Source organism: Sorex fumeus, unplaced genomic scaffold (assembly GCF_029834395.1).
Source record: "Sorex fumeus unplaced genomic scaffold, SorFum_2.1 ptg000006l, whole genome shotgun sequence".
NCBI classification, from domain to species: Eukaryota; Metazoa; Chordata; class Mammalia; order Eulipotyphla; family Soricidae; genus Sorex; species Sorex fumeus.
In genome coordinates, this window is record NW_026606063.1 from 49,811,333 (window position 1) to 49,829,734 (window position 18,402).

Genomic DNA, 18,402 nt, shown 5'->3' on the forward strand with positions numbered 1-18,402 from the left:
ATTAATTTCTTAATAGAATTAAAAACTAGGGGCTGGAGTGATAGTACAGTGGGTAGGGCCTTGCACACAGCCAACCTGGGTTCGATTCCCAGCATCCCATATGGCCCCCCCCCGAGCACCACCAGGAGTAATTCCTGAGTGCATGAGCCAGGAGTAACCCCTGTGCAACCCCGGGTGTGATCCAAAAAGCAAAAAAAAAAAAAAAAAATTGGAAACTAATGGCAGAGGTTTTTCTTTGAGTTTTAAATTCATCAAAGTTTTACGTTGAGATGTTATCCCTAACATGTATAAGAAAGGAATTTTTCATATGGAAAACAACTTATAACACCTATCAAGCAATTTTTTTTACAATTCCACATGAACTAACTTGATTTCAACTGTTTCAGCAACTGAGTAACATGAAATAACATGAAATTCCTAAATTATGATAACTGATATATATAATTACCAATTGTATGCTTTGTAATTTAAAGTGGATATTCATAGAAAATCTTATCTAGCAAAGAACCAGCCTCCTACCCTTCAGATTCTTCAGTCTTTTCTCCACCATTACGAGTAGTACCATTTTCACTTTCTGAAGAACAATTCCTTGTGGAAGCTAAACTATGTCTTCCTTAAATACAGAAACAAACACATACAAAAACAAAGGGGGGGAGGTTAGTGTTTCTAGCTGAGAACAGTCTTTACTTATTGAGTGGTTATATTGCAAAGGCATGGTTTCCAAGGCTAAAGATGGCATTTTTTCCCAGATAATTAAGAGATGGTCTTTTGTCAGATAATTAAGAGATGGTAATTTCTCTTAATATTTCTAAGAGTACTCTAAGGGAACAGCAGTAAAAGAGGATCACAAATTTCTTCTGTTATACTCAAGATTTTAAAAATGATGATATAGTATATATGAGAGGAGGCAAATGTTCAAACCAACGATATGGTTTTTTTTCTGAAGCAAACAAAAACATTTCTGGGGGTTTTGGGCTATACCCAGCAGTGCTCACGAGACCATTTTTGCACTGCTAGGACTAAATCAGAGCTGGCTAAATATGAGGCAAGCACCTTATCTACCCTGTATTTTCTAAGCTATATTAACAGATTTTTTTGACAATACTGTTTGAACTGTAAACATTTTTTCAATATAGCAAAGATAAATTTTTAAACTCAAGAAGATAGAACGGGTTTTTCAATCAATGTTTACATTAGCTTTTAAATAAAGAAGTTTACTGAATTGCAAAATTTTTTGCATAATTACCCTCTGAACAAGTTTACCTGTTTTAGAAACTGCATCCTCACCAACAGGGGACTCCTGAAACTCTCCCTGTGTATCAAGCATCGAGGATTTGATATACAGGGCTAAAGTTTCCACAGGATTCTCTCCAGTAGCCATTAAGGGGTTGTAGTGGTTGTCCACCGGGGAGCACCCCCTGAGCTTCAGTTCCTCAAACCTTTTTGCACACTGTCATGATACAGAAGAGAAGAAATAACAGATGGGGAGATCTTATATAAAAAAATGAGGATGTATTTGTTTAAGATTCTGTTACTGAATCACTGTTCGAGGTAGGCCCTTGCAAAACTGTTCGCGATTAGGTTTCAGTTACACAGTGTTCCGACACCCATCCTTCCACCAGCGTACATTTCCTGGAGTCACTGTCCCCTGTTTCCCTCCCATCACCACCTCCACCAGCCTGCCTCTATGGCCGGCACTTTTCTTCTCTTTCTCTCTAAAAAAAGAGAGTGTATTTTCTTGCCTTCTATTTTAAGACACTTTCCCAGAATCACTGGGTAAAATCTAGATAATAAGAGCACATATCAATAAAAAAGAAAATTTTGAGGGGGAGGCCACACCTGGTGGTGCTTGGGGCTTATTCCTGTCTTGGTGCTCAGGAATTGCTCCTAGAGGTGCATGGGGGATGGTATGTGGAGCTGGGGATCAAATAGTGCCTTACCTGCTGTTCTATTTCTCTAGCTCCAATAAGCATTTTTTTTTCAGGACTCACAACCAGAGCCCTGGTTGTGTGCAGGCCTTACTTCTGGATCTGCACTCAGGGATCACTCCTGGTGAGACCTGAGAAACCATATGGGGTGCTGGGGACCAAATCTAGATTGGCGGCATGCAAGGCAATCACCTGACCCACTGGACTATTGTTCTGGCCTCTAAACAATAATTTCTATTGAATTATTATATTTTTAAATTCAGGGTAGATTTTTTTAGTGAGTAGAGGTTTGGGATATACCTGGCAGTGCTCAGGACTTACTCCTAGCTCTGTGCTCAGGGATCACTCCTGGTGAGGTTTGGGGAAACTATACGTGGTGCTGGGAGTTTAAACTAGTCAACCACATGCAAAGCAAGTACCTTAACTTATGTACTTCTCTATCTGAAGGGTAGAAGTTTTTTTTAATCTAAAGGCATAATATACACATGCCTTTAAAATTACAAATTAATTAAATTGTGTATAGCTCAAGGGATGGGTGTTAGAACACTGTACGACTGAAACTCAAATATGAACAATTTTGTAACTGTGTTGTGATTTTGAATTGAATCATTCACAGTGATTCAATTAAAAATTTAAAAAATTTGTAATAGAAAGAAAGAAAAATGCCTTTATATTTCTCTGCGGTTTGTATCTATTATCAGTGGGTAATTTTAATAATTTACTTAAGAACTTAGTTCTTTGTATTAACTGAGTTTCAAGTGCAAATTCTAAATGTGAATGGAAAGCAAATTCAGAAGTATCTGATTAAGGGGCTGGGAAGACAGCTTAAAGGGCTAAGCAAGCACATGCTTGCATGTGGGAGGTCTGGGTTTGATCTTTGGTACCACATGGTTCCCCACACTCTGCCAGGAGCAACTCCTAAGGATAGTGCCAAAAGAACCACTGGGCACCACTGGTGTGGTCCCAAAACTCTCAAAAATATTTCATTAGTGACATTCTCAAAAATATTTCATTAGTGACATTAAATTTTCTTTAATGACATAATAAAGGTTGTTCTAAGATTGAGATTTTCCTTATAAAAATATTTAGTAATTCTTCATAGTTACATACATCAGGATATAGTTTGTTTCTAGAAGAATATTCCCCTTTAACACAGATTAGAGGTTGTCAAGAGTGTATTCATCAGGGCTGGAAGACAGTACACTGGGTAGGACTTTGCCTTGAACACAATTGACATGGGTTGGATCCCTCGTATCTTATATAGTCCCTGCGCACCATTAGGAATGATCCCTGAGCACATAGCCAAGAGTAAGCCCTGAGCATCACCAGGTGTGCCCAGCTCCAAAATAAATAAATAAATAAATAGTACATTTATCATAGCAAGGTAAGTGTACCTTAATGAAAATGTCATATTTATATGTTTATTAGGTCACAATGTAAAATATTTCCCTTGGACTGGTCCATGAAGCTTGCCACAAAGAGGGGGAGTGCAGTTAGGATAGAGAAGGGGCCACTATGACAATGATAGTTAGAAATGATCATCTTGGACAAGAACTGAGTGCTGAAAGGAGGCAAAGTGATATACATGATACCCCTACAGTAACAGGACTGCAAACCACAGTACCTAAAAGGAAAAAAGGAAAGGAAAGTTGTGTGTGTGTGACAGAGAGAGCGAGAGCAAGAGCAAGGGGAGAGAGAGAGAGAGAGAGAGAGAGAGAGAGAGAGAGAGAGAGAGAGAGAGAGAGAGAGAGAGAGGTGCTTCCACAGAGGCAGGCTGGAGGGATGAGGTGATGTAGGTGGTGGAGGTGGCCGGAGGGAAACTGGGGACATTAGTGGTGGGAAATGTGCACTGGTAAAGGGATAAGTGTTAGAATACCGTAAGACTGAAAATCAAAAACAACTTTGTAACTGTGTTTCTCAGACTATTCAGAACACTTTTTCTTAAGTGGGGTTATTTTCCTTTCAACTGATATTAAAACAGTATTGAAAGTAATTCAATATGGAACTGTCAACAGGATTAAATTGATGATATCAACGGACTGAAATAGTAAATCCAGAAATAGATCTGATATATTATAGGTATTAAGAGATTACTGTAAAGTCAGACTTCCTTTGTTAAGTATATGTTCTTTACAGATGTTTTACCTAATGATAGTTATTTAAAAATTGACACTACTTAAAAATACTATGATAATGGCTGGAGATAATAATAGTGGGTAGGGCACTTGTGCTGCATTCAGCTGGGCCAGGTTCAATCCCTGGCACCCCATATGGACCCTGTGCCCACCAAGAGTGATCCCTCAGGGCAGAGACAAAAGTAAGCCCTGAACACAAACAGGTGTAGCCCCACAATGACAACAAAAATATCTGATTCACATTTAGTTCTAATTTATTTAAAAGTTAATTTTTCAGGACTGGAGAGCCCATACAGTGGGAAAGATACTGTCCTTGCATGAGGTCAACCCAGGTTGGATCCCCAGCACCACACAAAGTCCTTCCAAGCACTGCCTGGAGAATATTTGAGCATAGAACCAGGAGTAAGCTCTGAGAACTGCTGGGAGTGACTCAAAGGTCAGACAATAATAATAATGATAAGAATAATCATAAATGATAATACAAATAAATTTCAAAGGCTTCTGGGATATAGCTCAAATGGTAGATTATGTGTCTGGCAGGCATGAGGCCCTTAGTTCAGTGCATGACAGCACACAGCATGGAGGTGTGGCCCAAAAACAAAAACCAAAAAACAAAACACACACACAACAAGAAAGGACAAAGGTAAGGAAGGGACTTGGTAGAGGAGGTATGTATTCATATCAAGGGAAGACGAGTAATGTCGTGGTATATGCCAAGACTCTATAACAGACAAAAGAAAGAAAAGTTAAGAGAGAATGAAGACATGAAGACTTTGAAGGGCACATGGCAGTATAGGCTGAACAAAAACCAAAAAAATTCTATGCTATTACTGTACATGTGTGTTATAACTGTGATTTAACTTTAATCAAACACCTATGACACTAAATAAACAGTACTACTTTGAGTGTTTTTTGGTTTGTATCTATGACATATAAATTTGGTTCATAGTCACGGTCCTCCCGTTGTTCATCGATTTGCTCGAGTGGACCCAGTATCATCTCCATCATGAGACTTGTTGTTACTGTGTTTGGCATATCGAATAAGCCACGGGTAGCTTGCCAGGCTCTGCCGTGCGGGCAAAATACTCTCGGTAGCTTGCCGGGCTCTCCGAGAGGGGTGGAGGAATCGAACTTGGGTCGGCCATTGGTTCATAGTAGTATATGTATTTTTTGTGGGGGACTTTTGGGCCACACCTGGCTGTGCTCAGGGATCACTCCTGATGGAGTCCTGGGGCTCATATGGGGTGCCTGGGATCGAACCTGGGCGCATGCAATGCAAATGCCTTACCTGCTCTATGATCTCTTTGGCCCAGTAGCATAGATATTATAATGTTGGTATATACTTGACTTATATATTAAATAACTGAAGCTGGAGGGTCAGAGACACAGTACAGTGGGTATGGTGCTTGCCTTGCAGGCAGCAAACTCAGGTTTGTTCCCTGGCACCCCATATTGTTCCCTGAGCCCTCTCCATGAGTGATTCCTGAAAGCAGAGCCAGGAGTAAGCCCTGAACCTCACCCAGGAGTGGCACCCCAAAACTAACAAGCACCCCCAGAAACCAAAGTCAACACAAATTTTCAACTTTTTTCCTTTATGAAACTTTATATATTAGAGAATCATAACTTTATAGATTTAATAATACATTATCTGATTAACAAAAACTATAATTTTATAGAAACACCTTTACTGCTTGTATAAAGATATCATTAGAGAATTTTCAGTTATAAGCATTAAGACATGGTTGAATTTAAATATTTCAGGTAGATTTATATACTATATAATTTATATAGTTTTCATTTAGTGAAATTATTCATTATGTATTCTCAGCATGTATATGATCTGAGTAACTAAAATCTGTCTTCATTGTTCCTTAAAATTTGTTACTTTTTCAGATTTTCTTTTCTTTTTTTTTTTCAGATTTTCTTTTCAAGAGGTATCTGGAGACTGTTATTTACCTCTTTGGGTGTTAATCCCGGCACAAGTCTTGCCACAGTTTCCCAGTTGATGGTCTGATGGATTCCGATTAATGGATAAAGAATCATGTCTAACACCATTTGGTTGTTATTGTTCAGGAAATTGTTGTTTTCTGAATATCCATGACTCATCTTTTGGAACTAGAGACAGAGAGAAAAAATTACTTATATCTTATGTTCAAATGTTTTGAGAATGTTAATAAATCAGTTATACTTGACCTAAAATAAATACAGAATGTACAGCTTATATTTCTTCAAATATAATAGCAAGTGAGTATATGTACTGGTGCATGAATAGACAGAAAAACAAATAAATGGATACATGTTATTTAGAAAAATCATAACAGAGGACCAGAGCAATAGTACAGCTGATAGGGTATTTGCCTTACATACAGCTAACCCAGATTCAATCCTCCAAATGCCCCTAAGCCAAAAAGTAAAATAAAAGCACAACAAAATATTAACAGTAAAATCAATGTGATAGGGAAAAGATTAATTATAATATTCATAATATTCTTTTGATGTTGTGCCCAGAAATCATTCCTGCCAGTGTTCAGGGGACCAAATGTGGCCCCCAAACCAAAAAACAGAAAAACTAAAGGCTGGATTAAAAAAACTTAACACTCTTTTGAAGAAAAAAAAGTTCCTCTAAGACAAAACAGTATTTTTTTAGAACACTTAATTTTATTTATTTTATTATTTTTTATTTTATAAGATAGTTCACAATATTTGATTACATTTAATATTCAAACACAAATTCCACCACCACTACAGCTTCCCACCACCAAATTTGCGATGTTTCCATTCCAAGCCCCAAATCCTAGCCTAAAGCATAGCCAAAATAATATATTTTGTATTGTCTGTTATGAAAAACCGCTGAAAATGCTTACAAAAAAGTATTCATAAGAGAACTGTGAAAATTGTTCTATTTTGGCAGGGGCCATTAAGACATTCTTTAGGATGTCACTAACATGTTATTAAAGGTTGAGTTATGTGAGCTTTCATATATATATATGAAAATATTTATATATACATACATATATTTCCCTCTATGATTTGTTGCCTACTATATGAACCCCATCAAATGTGGTGTAGTCGGGGGTATGGTGCCGCCAGCAGGTCAATCTGTACCTGTGAGGCGAGTGCATCAGCAGCCCGATGGAGCCTTCAGACTTCCAGATACCCCCAAATTGCTGCTGTGCCTTTGGCCAGACCCCAAAAACTTGGCACAAAGTTTACCAGGGAAGTAAATGGCCAAAAGTTAGGTATGTGGGAAACACACCCACAAACCACCTCTGGCTCAGCTATATAATTGGAGGCATGACCTCTCTGGTTCCTGATGGAACTGCTTAATGGCCATGATCCCAGAGACTCAAAAACAAATCTTGAAACCCAGCAGCTTTTGGCAGAAATGTGTCCGGTCCCTGCAGTAGGTTACCGGTGCTGGGCCAACCCAGGTGGGAATAGGTTTCGTGCCTTGTCCTGTTCCCCCTGGCAGCTCGGTGGTCGCCACCCTCCAGAGGCCACTGGACAGTCACGTTTGGGCCTGCAGTGATGAGACATTTTGGGACTCACGAGGTGGGGGTGGAGCCGGTCCCTTCCTCCCAACCCCAACGAGACCCCAAATCATCGCATATGAACGGCCTTTCTGGCTCCTGATCAAGCTGCTTAATGGCCATGATCCCAGCGACTCAGAAACAAATCTCGAAACCCAGCGGCTTTTGGCAGAAATATGTCCGGACCACGCAGTAGGTTACTGTTGCTGGGCCACCCCAGGGGGGAAATGGTGCTGTCTCTCTGCCTGCTTCCCCTGGTGGCTTGGTGGCCGTCATCTTTCAGAGTCCATTGGACAGTCAGGTTTGGGCCCACAGTGATGAGGCATTTTGGGCCTCACAGGATGGGGGTAGAGCCGGTCCTGTCCTCCCCACCCCGACAAGACCCCAAGTCATCGCCCATGAACGGCCTCTCTGGCTCCTGATCAAGCTGCTTAATGGCCATGATCCCAGAGACTCCGGAGCAAATCTCAGAACCCAGCAGGTTCTAACAGAAATCCCTCCAGATTTAAGTGTTAAAATTTTGGAATTTCAAAATTGCGTGGCCACTACTGCAGCCACGCGATCATGTTATTCATAATCAGCAATGGGAAACAATTTTTCTACTGTTGCCTTTTCAGCAGATCTGAGTGTTGGGGTAAAATCTCAAATAATAATGGTGGATCTGGTGTCAAAATATTGAATGTGATCAAAGTAGAGAGAAATTAATGTGGAAACCATTTGCCCCAAAGGTAAGGGGAGGGTGTGGGATGGGGGTATACTGGGGTTGTTGAGGGTGGAGAAGTGGGCACTGGTGAAGGTACGGGTGTTTCATTGTATGACTGAGACAAAAGCTTTGTAAATGCTCTCATGGTGATTCAATAAATAAAATTATAAAAAATGAAAAAAAAAGTAAAGTGGAGTTCATGCACAATTCAATAAGCTAATCAGTGGCTGAATAAATAGCAGTACTCCTACATAAAAAAATGTGGTGTAGTACTTAGGGAGAATGGGTAAGGAGTGTCTTATGATGTGTCGTGTGGCCGCATTTGTGGCTGCGTGGTCCAAGAATATGCTCACTCATGTGTGAGGCTCTGCCACAACATGTGGGAAATGGCCTTGAATGTGGCAGCAGTTGGGTCTGGAGGATTTTGCCTGCTGGGGCTGGGTCCCTTGGGGTGGGGAGGGCTCTCACCCGACCCCTTCTGGGGTACCCCGGGTGAAACAGCCTGGTGCAGAGTCCGGTGGCATGGCTATGGGGGCCTCATGTTATGCTCCCTTCCAGGAGAAGTAGCCTTGTGATCTGGATGGTGGCTGATGATGCGATTATCTGGCACCAGCAGGAGGTAGAGCACACTTAATTTTAGATGCAGTCAAATGAAACAAAATCAAGCTAATCTATCTTCTAGACTAACCATAATCACTGTTGCTGTGCCATGTGATTATTAGCTATAAACAGTGGAAGATTATATCTTTCACTTGTTTGGGGGTCACATTCAGTATTGATGCTCAGGGGACCACATGCAGTGCCAGAATTGAAAACAGGCCTCCTGCATGCAAAGCATGCACTCAGTCTGCTGAACTAACTCTCTGGCACAGATCATATCTTATGTTAGTTATAAGTCAGTGAACAAAGAAATTTAAGAACTGATGTCCACTCTACCTCAATAAAGCTAATCCAACAATACAAGAATGTAAAGTATTTTTTATTGATGTAACTGAAATATTTCTTAATTGGGGGCTAGAGCAATAGTACAGCAGGTAGGGCATTTTCCTTGTATTTGGCCAACCTGGGTTCAATTCCCAGTATCCCGTAAGGTCCCCAAAGCACTGCCAGGCATGATTCCTGAGTGCAAAGTGCACAGCCAGGAGTATCCCATAAATATTATCAAACAAAAAGTCCTAAATATTTATTTTATTCACTTACTAAATGCAAGGCACTGTATCTGAAGTTGGGACATAAATTTACAGCTAAAAATAATGGAGGAGAAGAGATAGACTAAAGGGCTGGAGTAAATGCTTTGCATGAAGAAGACCCAAGTTTAAGCCCTGGCACTGCCTGGTCCTCTGAATACTGCCAGGAGCAACTTCAGAGCACTAAGGGGATGTTCTCACCAAAAAAAGTTTCTTTTGTTTTTGTTTTTGGGTCATTCTTGTTGGTGCTCAGGGCTAACTCCTGTCTCTGAGCTGAAGGATCACTTTTGGAGGGCTCAGGAGAACATTTATGAAGCTGGAGATCAAACCTGGGTTGGCCACATGGAGGTAAGCACCTAACTGCTTTACTATTGCTCCTAATTTGTTTATTGACTTATTTTTGGATTTTTAGCCACACCCTGTGGTGCTGGGGTGGGGGGTTAGTCCTCGCTCTGTGCTCATGAATCACTACTGGAGAACATATGGGATGTCAAGGATCAAAATGGGTTGGCTGTGTGCAAGGCAAGCCACCCTACCTGCTGTACCATCACTCCAGCCCCCAAATTTTAAAATAATGACAAGGATTCCCAGACAGTCCCAGACAGATTTATTAGATATAAAAATTCTGGGTTATGAATATCACGAATCACGAATCACGACCATCCTGTTATTCGTCGATTGCCTTGAGCAGGCCCCAGTAACGTCTCCTTCATCCTAGCCCTGAGATTATATTCAAGGCTCTTTAGGAGAATGAGACCCATCATTGTGACTGGTATTTGGCATATTGGGTACGCCACAGGGAGTTTGCTAGACTCTGCCGTGTGGGCAGGCTACATTCAGTAGCCTGCCAGTTTGTCCAAAGTAGGAATGAGATAATAAGATGTCATAATAAGATGTTGCGCGGCCGTGGTCCTGGAGGTCTTTGGCTGCTGGAGCCCTGGTCGGGGCGGGGAGGAAAGCTCAACCCGCTCCCCTCCAAGGGGCCCCGGCGAGGACAGCCAGGCACGGGGGCAGGAGACTGCACTATTCTCTTCCAGGAGCTGGTTTTTATAGTCTCTGGGTCTTGGTCGTTGATGGGATTACACGGCGTCAGGGGGCCAGTTGGTGGGTGTGACCCCTGCCTACTGGAATTTGGAGGATCTGGGTGGAGGATGCCCGGCCCCAATCCGAGTAGGCTTGGAGATCTTGGCCCCGGAACCTGCGTGACTTTGTCCCTCTGCCAGTACCTTCATGTTTGTGGAGAGTGGTTTCAGCATGGTGGTGGCTGGTCCTAGAGGTCTTTGGCTGCTGGAGCCCTGGTCGGGGCGGGGAGGAAAGCTCAACCAGCTCCCCTCCAAGGGGACCCGGCAAGGGCAGCCAGGCGCGGGGGCAGGAGACTGCGGAGTTATGAATATAATCTCCAAATATAAGTTGTTCCTATGGGAAAATATCTGTAGCACAGCACAGTCCTCCTGTTGTTCATCAATTTGCTCGAGCAGGCCCAGTAATGTCTCCATTGTGAGACTTGTTGTTACTGTGTTTGGCATATGGAATATGCCACGGGGAGCTTGCCAGGCTCTGCCATGCGGGAGAAATACTCTTGGTAGCTTGCCGGGCTCTCCGAGAGGGGCGGAGGAATCGAACTCGGGTCGACCGGGTTGGCCACGTGCAAGGCAAACGCCCTACCCACTGTGCTATCACTCCAGCCCTAGAAATATCTATTTTATAAAAACAAAACAAAGGGACAATGACAGTACAGTTGAAAAAGTAGTATCTGGCACTGCAAAAAAAGAAAAAAGAAAAAAGAGGAAAGAAAAAAGCACTCTTCAGACTCAGGAGTCTGGAGCCCTAGTTTGAATTTTAACTCCACAATGCTAGCCAAGGAAAGTCATCCAAACTTCAGCAAAAAAATTAAGTGATAGAAATTTTACAGACTGCTTTAACAAATATTATGAAGCATAAAGTAATAGTGCCTACTTCCCAAGTCTATGTTGAGGAGTACTATGAGATATTTAAATACTGGAATGAGGAAACTTTGAGACTAATATAATTGTTTACATAAGACACAGCAGGGGGTGGACAGTATAAAGTTATCCTATTTGCTTCTACATGAACATTAAAATAGAGAAAAGAGGGGTCATTGCAATAGTGGAGGAGGTAAAGTACTGCAAGGAGTTAAAACACCTTGCAGCAACCAACCCTGGTTCAATCTCTAGCACCATATACATCTTAATACCCCAAGCATTGCCAAGAGTGATCCCTGAACACAGAGCCAGAAGGAAACCCTGAGCACTGCTGAATGTGGCTCCCAGTTAACGTCCCCCACAAAACAGAGATAAAGTACAGCGGCTAAGGAGCTTGCCTTGCATGAGGCAGATCCAGTTCAGTCCCCAATATCACATAATCCCCGAGCACAACTGGAAGTAAACACTGAAGCACAGACAGGGTGGTAGACCCTCAAAACTGTTGGGTGTGATGGAAACCACACACCTTGAACAAAAAACAAAAGAAAAACCAAGCATCTCTAAAAACCACAACTTCCAAATTACCAGAGCAGTGCCATGGCTAGAATCAGGTAAGAGGTCCCAGGGTAGACTCTGTAGTTGACAGTCCAAATTTTCATCTATGAATAGTCTAATTCTGATTATTGCTGTCTCAATTTTCTTTTTAATTTTATTTTGGCTTTTTGGGTCACATCTGGCGATGCACAGGGATTACTCCTGGCTCTGTACTCAGGAATTATTCTTGGCGGTGCTCAGGGCACCATATGGGATGCTAGGAATCGAACCTGGGTTGGCTGCATGCAAGGCAAACACCCTACCCTCTGTGCTGTCACTCCAGCTCCTCAGTCTCAATTTTCTTCTTGTCTGTAAAACAAGAATAATGTCTGTAACTAGTCTGTAAAGTCGTACATGTGGAGTACCTGACACTGTGTCCTGGTACTATGTAAGGCACCATCTGGGCAGTGGGCCTTTTGGGGTTGTCTAGCACACAGCGAGGACTACATAGCTCAAGCCTGTAACATTACCATTCCAGATCTCCTCAGATTTAAGACTTAAAGATAAATATGACAGGAAAATGGAGAGAGCAAAGCCCACAAATGTGGCTCATGTGGGCTTTGTGGTAGATCATCTACCCTGCAGGTGAAAGGCCTCAAGTTTGATGCCTGGCACTGCCCCAGGAATGAGCGGTGATCACAAATGCATGATCTTTGCTACATTATTACCAAGTGTGTGTGAGCACAGCCACTAAAAGGTGTGTGACCACTGGAGAACACCACAACCAAGTGTGCAACTACTTCCACCTCAAAAACAAAGATGAGGAGAGGAAAATACGTTAGCAGAAATAAAAAATTCTCTTTGCTCTTTTCTGCTTTTCCCAAGTTTAATAAGTAAGGTGGTGACTTGGATATCATAAAATACTTTGTGTTTTAAAATTTCTTTTCATACACTACACCTTTGGAGAACACAACTCGGCCCTCTCCCCCGTTCCCACAATTTTGGATCATTTAAATGTAGAAAGACACACCTATTAAGACCAGAGGTCCACGCCCAGCATCTGATGATTTTTTTTCTTTTTTCAAATGAAAGGGGATCTTGTCCACTGACGATTCCCTCTCGACAATGACAAAACGGGTAGACAGTGGGGCGGTGGGGCGGGCGGGGATGTAGACGCCTCTGGCAGAAAGAGGAGGGATGATAAAACGAAGACATCCAGCGTGGTTGGGGGCAGAATACTCGGACCCTACTTGAGGACCAAGGCGGCTGCCATAGATAAAGAAAGAAAAATCCTACCCGAGATCCAGGAAGAATGGCTCCAGGCGCAGCACGTCCGCGGCATCCCAGACCTTCTCCCCCGAGTTCCCCAGCCCGCGCCCCGCGAAGGGGCAGACACTCCTCGGGGGCTGAGCGGGTCGGGGACGGACAAAGACGCCTGACAGTGGGACGGAGCCCGGGGAGAAGCGCGTTGCACCGGGGACGCGACCCGTGGGCAGAACTGGGCTTCCTCCGCCGGGGCGCAGGGGATCAGGCAGTGGGACTTGGGGCCACATGGACTAGGCTGAGGGCCGTCTGGGCGAGCAGGACCCCGGGCCCACCCTTCCCGGGTCAGGGGGCCCGAGCGAGAACGCGCTGCGGCTAGTGGCACCGCCCCTCGCCCCCGCGGGCACCCGCGTCCCCTCCGGGTCTCGCTCACCTCCACAGGGCCGCGGAGGCCTCGGCAGCGCCTTGGTCACCCGCAGCGGTCGGCACCGCCCACGCTCGTGCCATCCAGCTCGGGCAGCCCGGCCCGCACACCCCGCACCGCGCCCTGGCACCGCCTCCGCCCACTGGGCCGCGGCGCAGGGGGCGGGGCAGCGCTACGGGCCAATCGCGAGCCAGCACCGCAGCGGCGGAGCCAATGAGCTGCAAGCCCTACCGGCGGGAGGGGTTCCCTACCGGCAGCTGCAGCCAGCCGCCCGCTACCCTCGCCTTTGCCTCCCCCTTCTTTTTGCATACACTTCCAGGCTTGTCGCAGTGCAGCGTCCGCACCCTCAAAGCGTCTTGTTTCTTAGCAACTAGATCCTCTGAGCCTGATCTTTGGTGACCAACTGTGAGTTCAGAAGGGGGAGCACAGTGGAGATAGAAGAATGTACGAAGAATAGATGAAATGGTCGCTGGCGCAAGTCACTTACACGTCTATTTGTATTAGGCAGAACAGGAAACCTCTATGGCTGAGGGATACCGAGTACCGAGGAAATTTTTTTTTTAAAATCAAGAATCATCTCTTGAAAAATGGTTTAGTGGTGTTGTCTCAGATATGTGAAAGTAGGAGCCGAATTCTTGACCAAAGGAAAAGAGAAAGTTACTCACTGAATGTGTGATACAGTAACAAATGATGGTCTTGTTAGGGAAAACATTGCAGACTGGAAGGCTAGAGACTCTTCCTGAAGATAATGGAGTGAAGGGTTATCTACCTTCCCTTGGAGGCAGATTATTAAGCCTACATCATTAAGGGAAGTGATACAGAAAAGGTCAGAATGTGTGTTGGTTACCACAAAAAACAAGGGTGAACAAAAAGAAGTAAGATCAGTTTAGAATTAACTTGCAAAGTGCTATCATCTCAAACCAGTGAAAATGGCATCTGTCAGAAAGTGTTGGGGGGGGGGCAGAAATGCAGTGAAAAAGGAACCTCTGCTCATTGTTTTGGTGGGAATGCCTCCAGTTCAACCTCTATGGAAAACTGTGGGATTTCTAAAATAAAAGTTTCCTTCCATATGTCCCAATTCTTGGCATCTACTCCTAACATTTAAAAAAAAACAATTTGAAAAGATAAATGGACACCTATGTTTATAGCAGTGCTGAATATAATAGCTGGAATATGGAAACAACCCAAATATTCAGTGAGAGATAAATGGATAAGAAGTTGTGGGTTGGGGCTAAAGAAATAGTAAAGTGGGTTAAATTGCTCACTCTGCATAAGAATATTTAGGAAGCCCAGTCTTGTTTTTGAAATTGCCAATCTCAGGCAGCCAATCTAGTTTGATCCCAGGTACCACAAGGTCACCAAGTCCCCCCAACATGGAGTCCTCCCAAAGTGATTCCTGAGGACCACTGGGTATGCCCCTCAAAGTTGTGTGTTATGTACACCATGCAAGTGGACCAGAGATAGTATAGGGGATAAAGTTCTTGTCTTGCATGTGGCTAACCTGGCTTCAATCTCCAGCAGTTCATGGTTCCTTGCAGAGGAAGGAAGGGAGGGCGGGAGGATCCATTTTATTGCAACTAGCATAGAACTGGTGGGTATCATGTTAAGCAAATAATTCAGAGAAAGAGAACAAATATTGAAGTCTCATTTATTTGTGGTATATGAAGAAAAAGTAATAGTATCAAGTGATGATAAACGCTTAGCCTTGGATTACAAACCAAGTAGTAGGGGAAGGGAAGAAGAGGTGCACTAGGTGACATAAAGACATTGGTGTGGGGCACTTCGGTGGTGGTGGTGAAGGTGAAAGTAACTTTTTATATATCAAAATTATAAATGGTAATACTAGCCACACTAGGGGCTAAGAGGACTAAGAACCTCCAGCTCCGGGCACATCTCTTTGATTCCATTGTTTTTCTTGCATTAACATATGCCTCAGAGACCTGGGCCCTACACAAACAGGATGAGAACGCTATTCAGGTCTCCCAAAGAAGAATAGAAAGAGCTATGCTTGGAATATCACGTTTCACTCAAATGAGAGAAAAAATCCGGAGTTCTGACCTCCGACCTCCGTCTACGATCAAGAATCAGGGACGCTGTCTCATTTGCCAAGGTGTCAAAAATCAGATGGGCTGGTCATGTAATGAGATTTAAAGACGAACGCTGGACTAGAGCTGTTACTGACTGGATTCCACAGGATGTCAAAAGACCGCGTGGCCGCCCACCTACCAGATGGTCAGACTTCTTCATGAAGATCATGAACGATCGGTTTGAGGCTCTTCATGTTCCCAGAGCGAACAGATGCCATTGGACTACACTAGCACGCGACAGGGACAAATGGAGACATTACTGGTGCCCGCTCGAGCAAATCGACAACGGGTAGTTAAGTGATTAAGTGATAAGTGAATACTAGCCGCACTAACCAGGTTAGACAACCATGCGATCTAAACAGCCATAAAATTTCTAAACGAAAAAGTAATTCCTTTGTAAGCAGAGATGGAAGAGACTGGTACTCTGCTACTGATCCCTATGCACAACATCTGCACCTGCTGTGATCCCAGACTCCTGGGCATCTGTGCTACCAGTTACCATCTTAGATAACACCTGAAGCTTTCTCTCAGCACTTTCTCCAGGCTCTTCTTGGACAAGATACATTTATAGAATGATATAGCTAGAAAAGATTCTTAAGATCAATTTCTGTAATTTTTCATTTTAAGGTTAGACAGACAGTGTTGGGTAACATTGCTCTGTCCTTCAAGAAGCTTAGGTTTTATCTGGTTACACCCATTAATCTGGTTACACCCATCAATCTGGTTACACCCACCACAGTGCTCCAGAGGCACTTCCACTTCCATTGTGTTTACATGTAAACATGTAAACAGTCTTCCCTATGCTCTCCTTCCCACCCAGTTAATCAGCTTTCCCCTTAATCAGACTTTGTTAATTTGTAAGATCAGTTTCCCAGAAATCTATGATTTTATATGTATGAGTGAAATATTGCCTTTTTCCTCTCCTTATGCCTGGCTGTTCCTTCCCGGAGTCCCTTGGAGGGGAGCGGGTTGAGCTTTCCTCCCCGCCCCGGCCAGGGCTACGGCAGCCGGAGACCTCCAGGACCAGACACCACCATGCTGAGACCACTCTCCGCACACCTGAAGGTACTGGCAGAGGGACAAAGCCACGCGGGTTCCGGGGCCGAGACCTCCAAGCCTACTCGAATTGGAGTCGAGCATCTTCCACCCAGATCCTCCAAATTCCAGTAGGCGGGGGTCACACCCACCACCTGGCCCCCTGGCGCCGTGTAATCCCATCAGCGGCCAAGACTCAGAGACTATAAAATCCAGATCCCGGAACCGCGCGGCCGCATTCGCGGCCGCGCGACATCTTATCAAAACTTTTCTTTATGACATCTTATTATCTCATTCCTACTTTGGACAAACTTGCAGGCTAACGAATGTAGCCTGCCCACAGGGCAGAGTCTGGCAAACTCCCCGTGGCCTACCAAATATGCCAAATACCAGTAACAATGATGGGTCTCATTCTCCTAAAGAGCCGTAAATATAATCTCAGGGCTAGGATGAAAGAGACGTTACTGGGGCCTGCTCGAGGCAATCGACGATTAACAGGATGATGAAATGAAATGAAATGAAATGCCTTATGAATAGTTTACCTTAAAGTAATATCCTTTTTGTATAGATACAGGAAGACCGTTAACATTATGCTTTGTAACTTAGGATTTGATTGGCCTTGAATATTATTCACTCCTGGGCATCTGCTTTCTTGACTTAAGCCTCAGTTGCCCTTAGTTCCTAACACCCCAAAAGCAGAGTCCTGACGAGGGACTGAATGGACCCAGGGCAAGCAGTGAGCTACCCTGGCAGCGAAATGGGCCAGGCCAAAGTGCCACGATTCTTAACTATAAATTAAGAGTTTGATCATAGACAAATGCTGTCATGATCCAAAGGTAACGACAAGACTAGGATCCTGCTAGGGGTGGGAAAGACTATCTGGCCTGAGCACCGTAGTCTGAGATCGAGATGGCCCTAGGAGAGCAATTCTATAAGTTTAAGATATTTCTTACTGTATCCATACAAAATGATTTATATTTTTATATGCTTGTCAGACAAGGAGAGGAGAGGCACGCCCATGGGATTCTGCTCTAGGGTGGGTCCTCCTGCTGAGGAAGGATCTGTCCTAGGAGCGGTCTTCCCTGAGGCTAAGATTTCTACCCCTATTGATTTCTACCCCTATTGATTGTGACCACACCTATGTGTAATTGTTCCCCCAATTCCTCATGGAGAGAGGATTTAACTGTACTGTAGGAGTGGGCTGGGGGCAGAAGGAAGAAGAGAATTCAGAGAGGATCAGAAGGAAGAGGAGGATGAAGGGGGATGGAGAAGGAGAATGAAGTAGCATGGGGGCAGAGACAGAAGAAGAGATGAGGAGAGAATCAGAATAAACTACGACTAATACCTACCAGCCTGGCCCTCGTTCCTTCCTCTGCCTGACCATCGCCATCGACCTCTCCGGGGTGGGAGAAGGGTGAGACTACCGAACGCGGGTGGCGGGAGAGATAGAGCCACCGCCGCTGTGGGGTGCCGTGCCCCCACTTTGTGTGAGTTTACACAAGACAGCATGTGAACTATCCAAGTTCAAATAACCTACTACGTTCAGCACTTTTCTCAGATAATTTTTATCAATGTTCAAAAATTCCTTCCTAAAGCTGTTTTTGTTTGGGGGTCATACCTAGCAGTGCTTAGA

The 18,402-nt window shown here is 43.9% G+C and overlaps 1 protein-coding gene across 3 annotated transcripts in view; it reads right to left on the reverse strand.

The window, feature by feature from the left end:
- SANBR (SANT and BTB domain regulator of CSR) overlaps window positions 1–13,600 on the reverse strand; it is a 54,029-nt gene extending 40,429 nt beyond the window's left edge. For 2 of the 3 annotated variants that reach the window (XM_056122885.1, XM_056122879.1), the window contains exons 1-4: window positions 13,257–13,599; window positions 6,020–6,178; window positions 1,264–1,450; window positions 520–613 (exon numbers count right to left, since the gene is read on the reverse strand). In XM_056122885.1, coding sequence (XP_055978860.1) covers window positions 520–613; window positions 1,264–1,450; window positions 6,020–6,169 — 431 coding nt within the window. In that variant the 5' untranslated portion in view covers window positions 6,170–6,178; window positions 13,257–13,599. Of the gene's footprint in view, window positions 1–519; window positions 614–1,263; window positions 1,451–6,019; window positions 6,179–13,256 lie in introns of all 3 variants that reach the window. The other variant, XM_056122870.1, reaches the window with a different exon arrangement.
- Window positions 13,601–18,402: the final 4,802 nt, after the last annotated feature.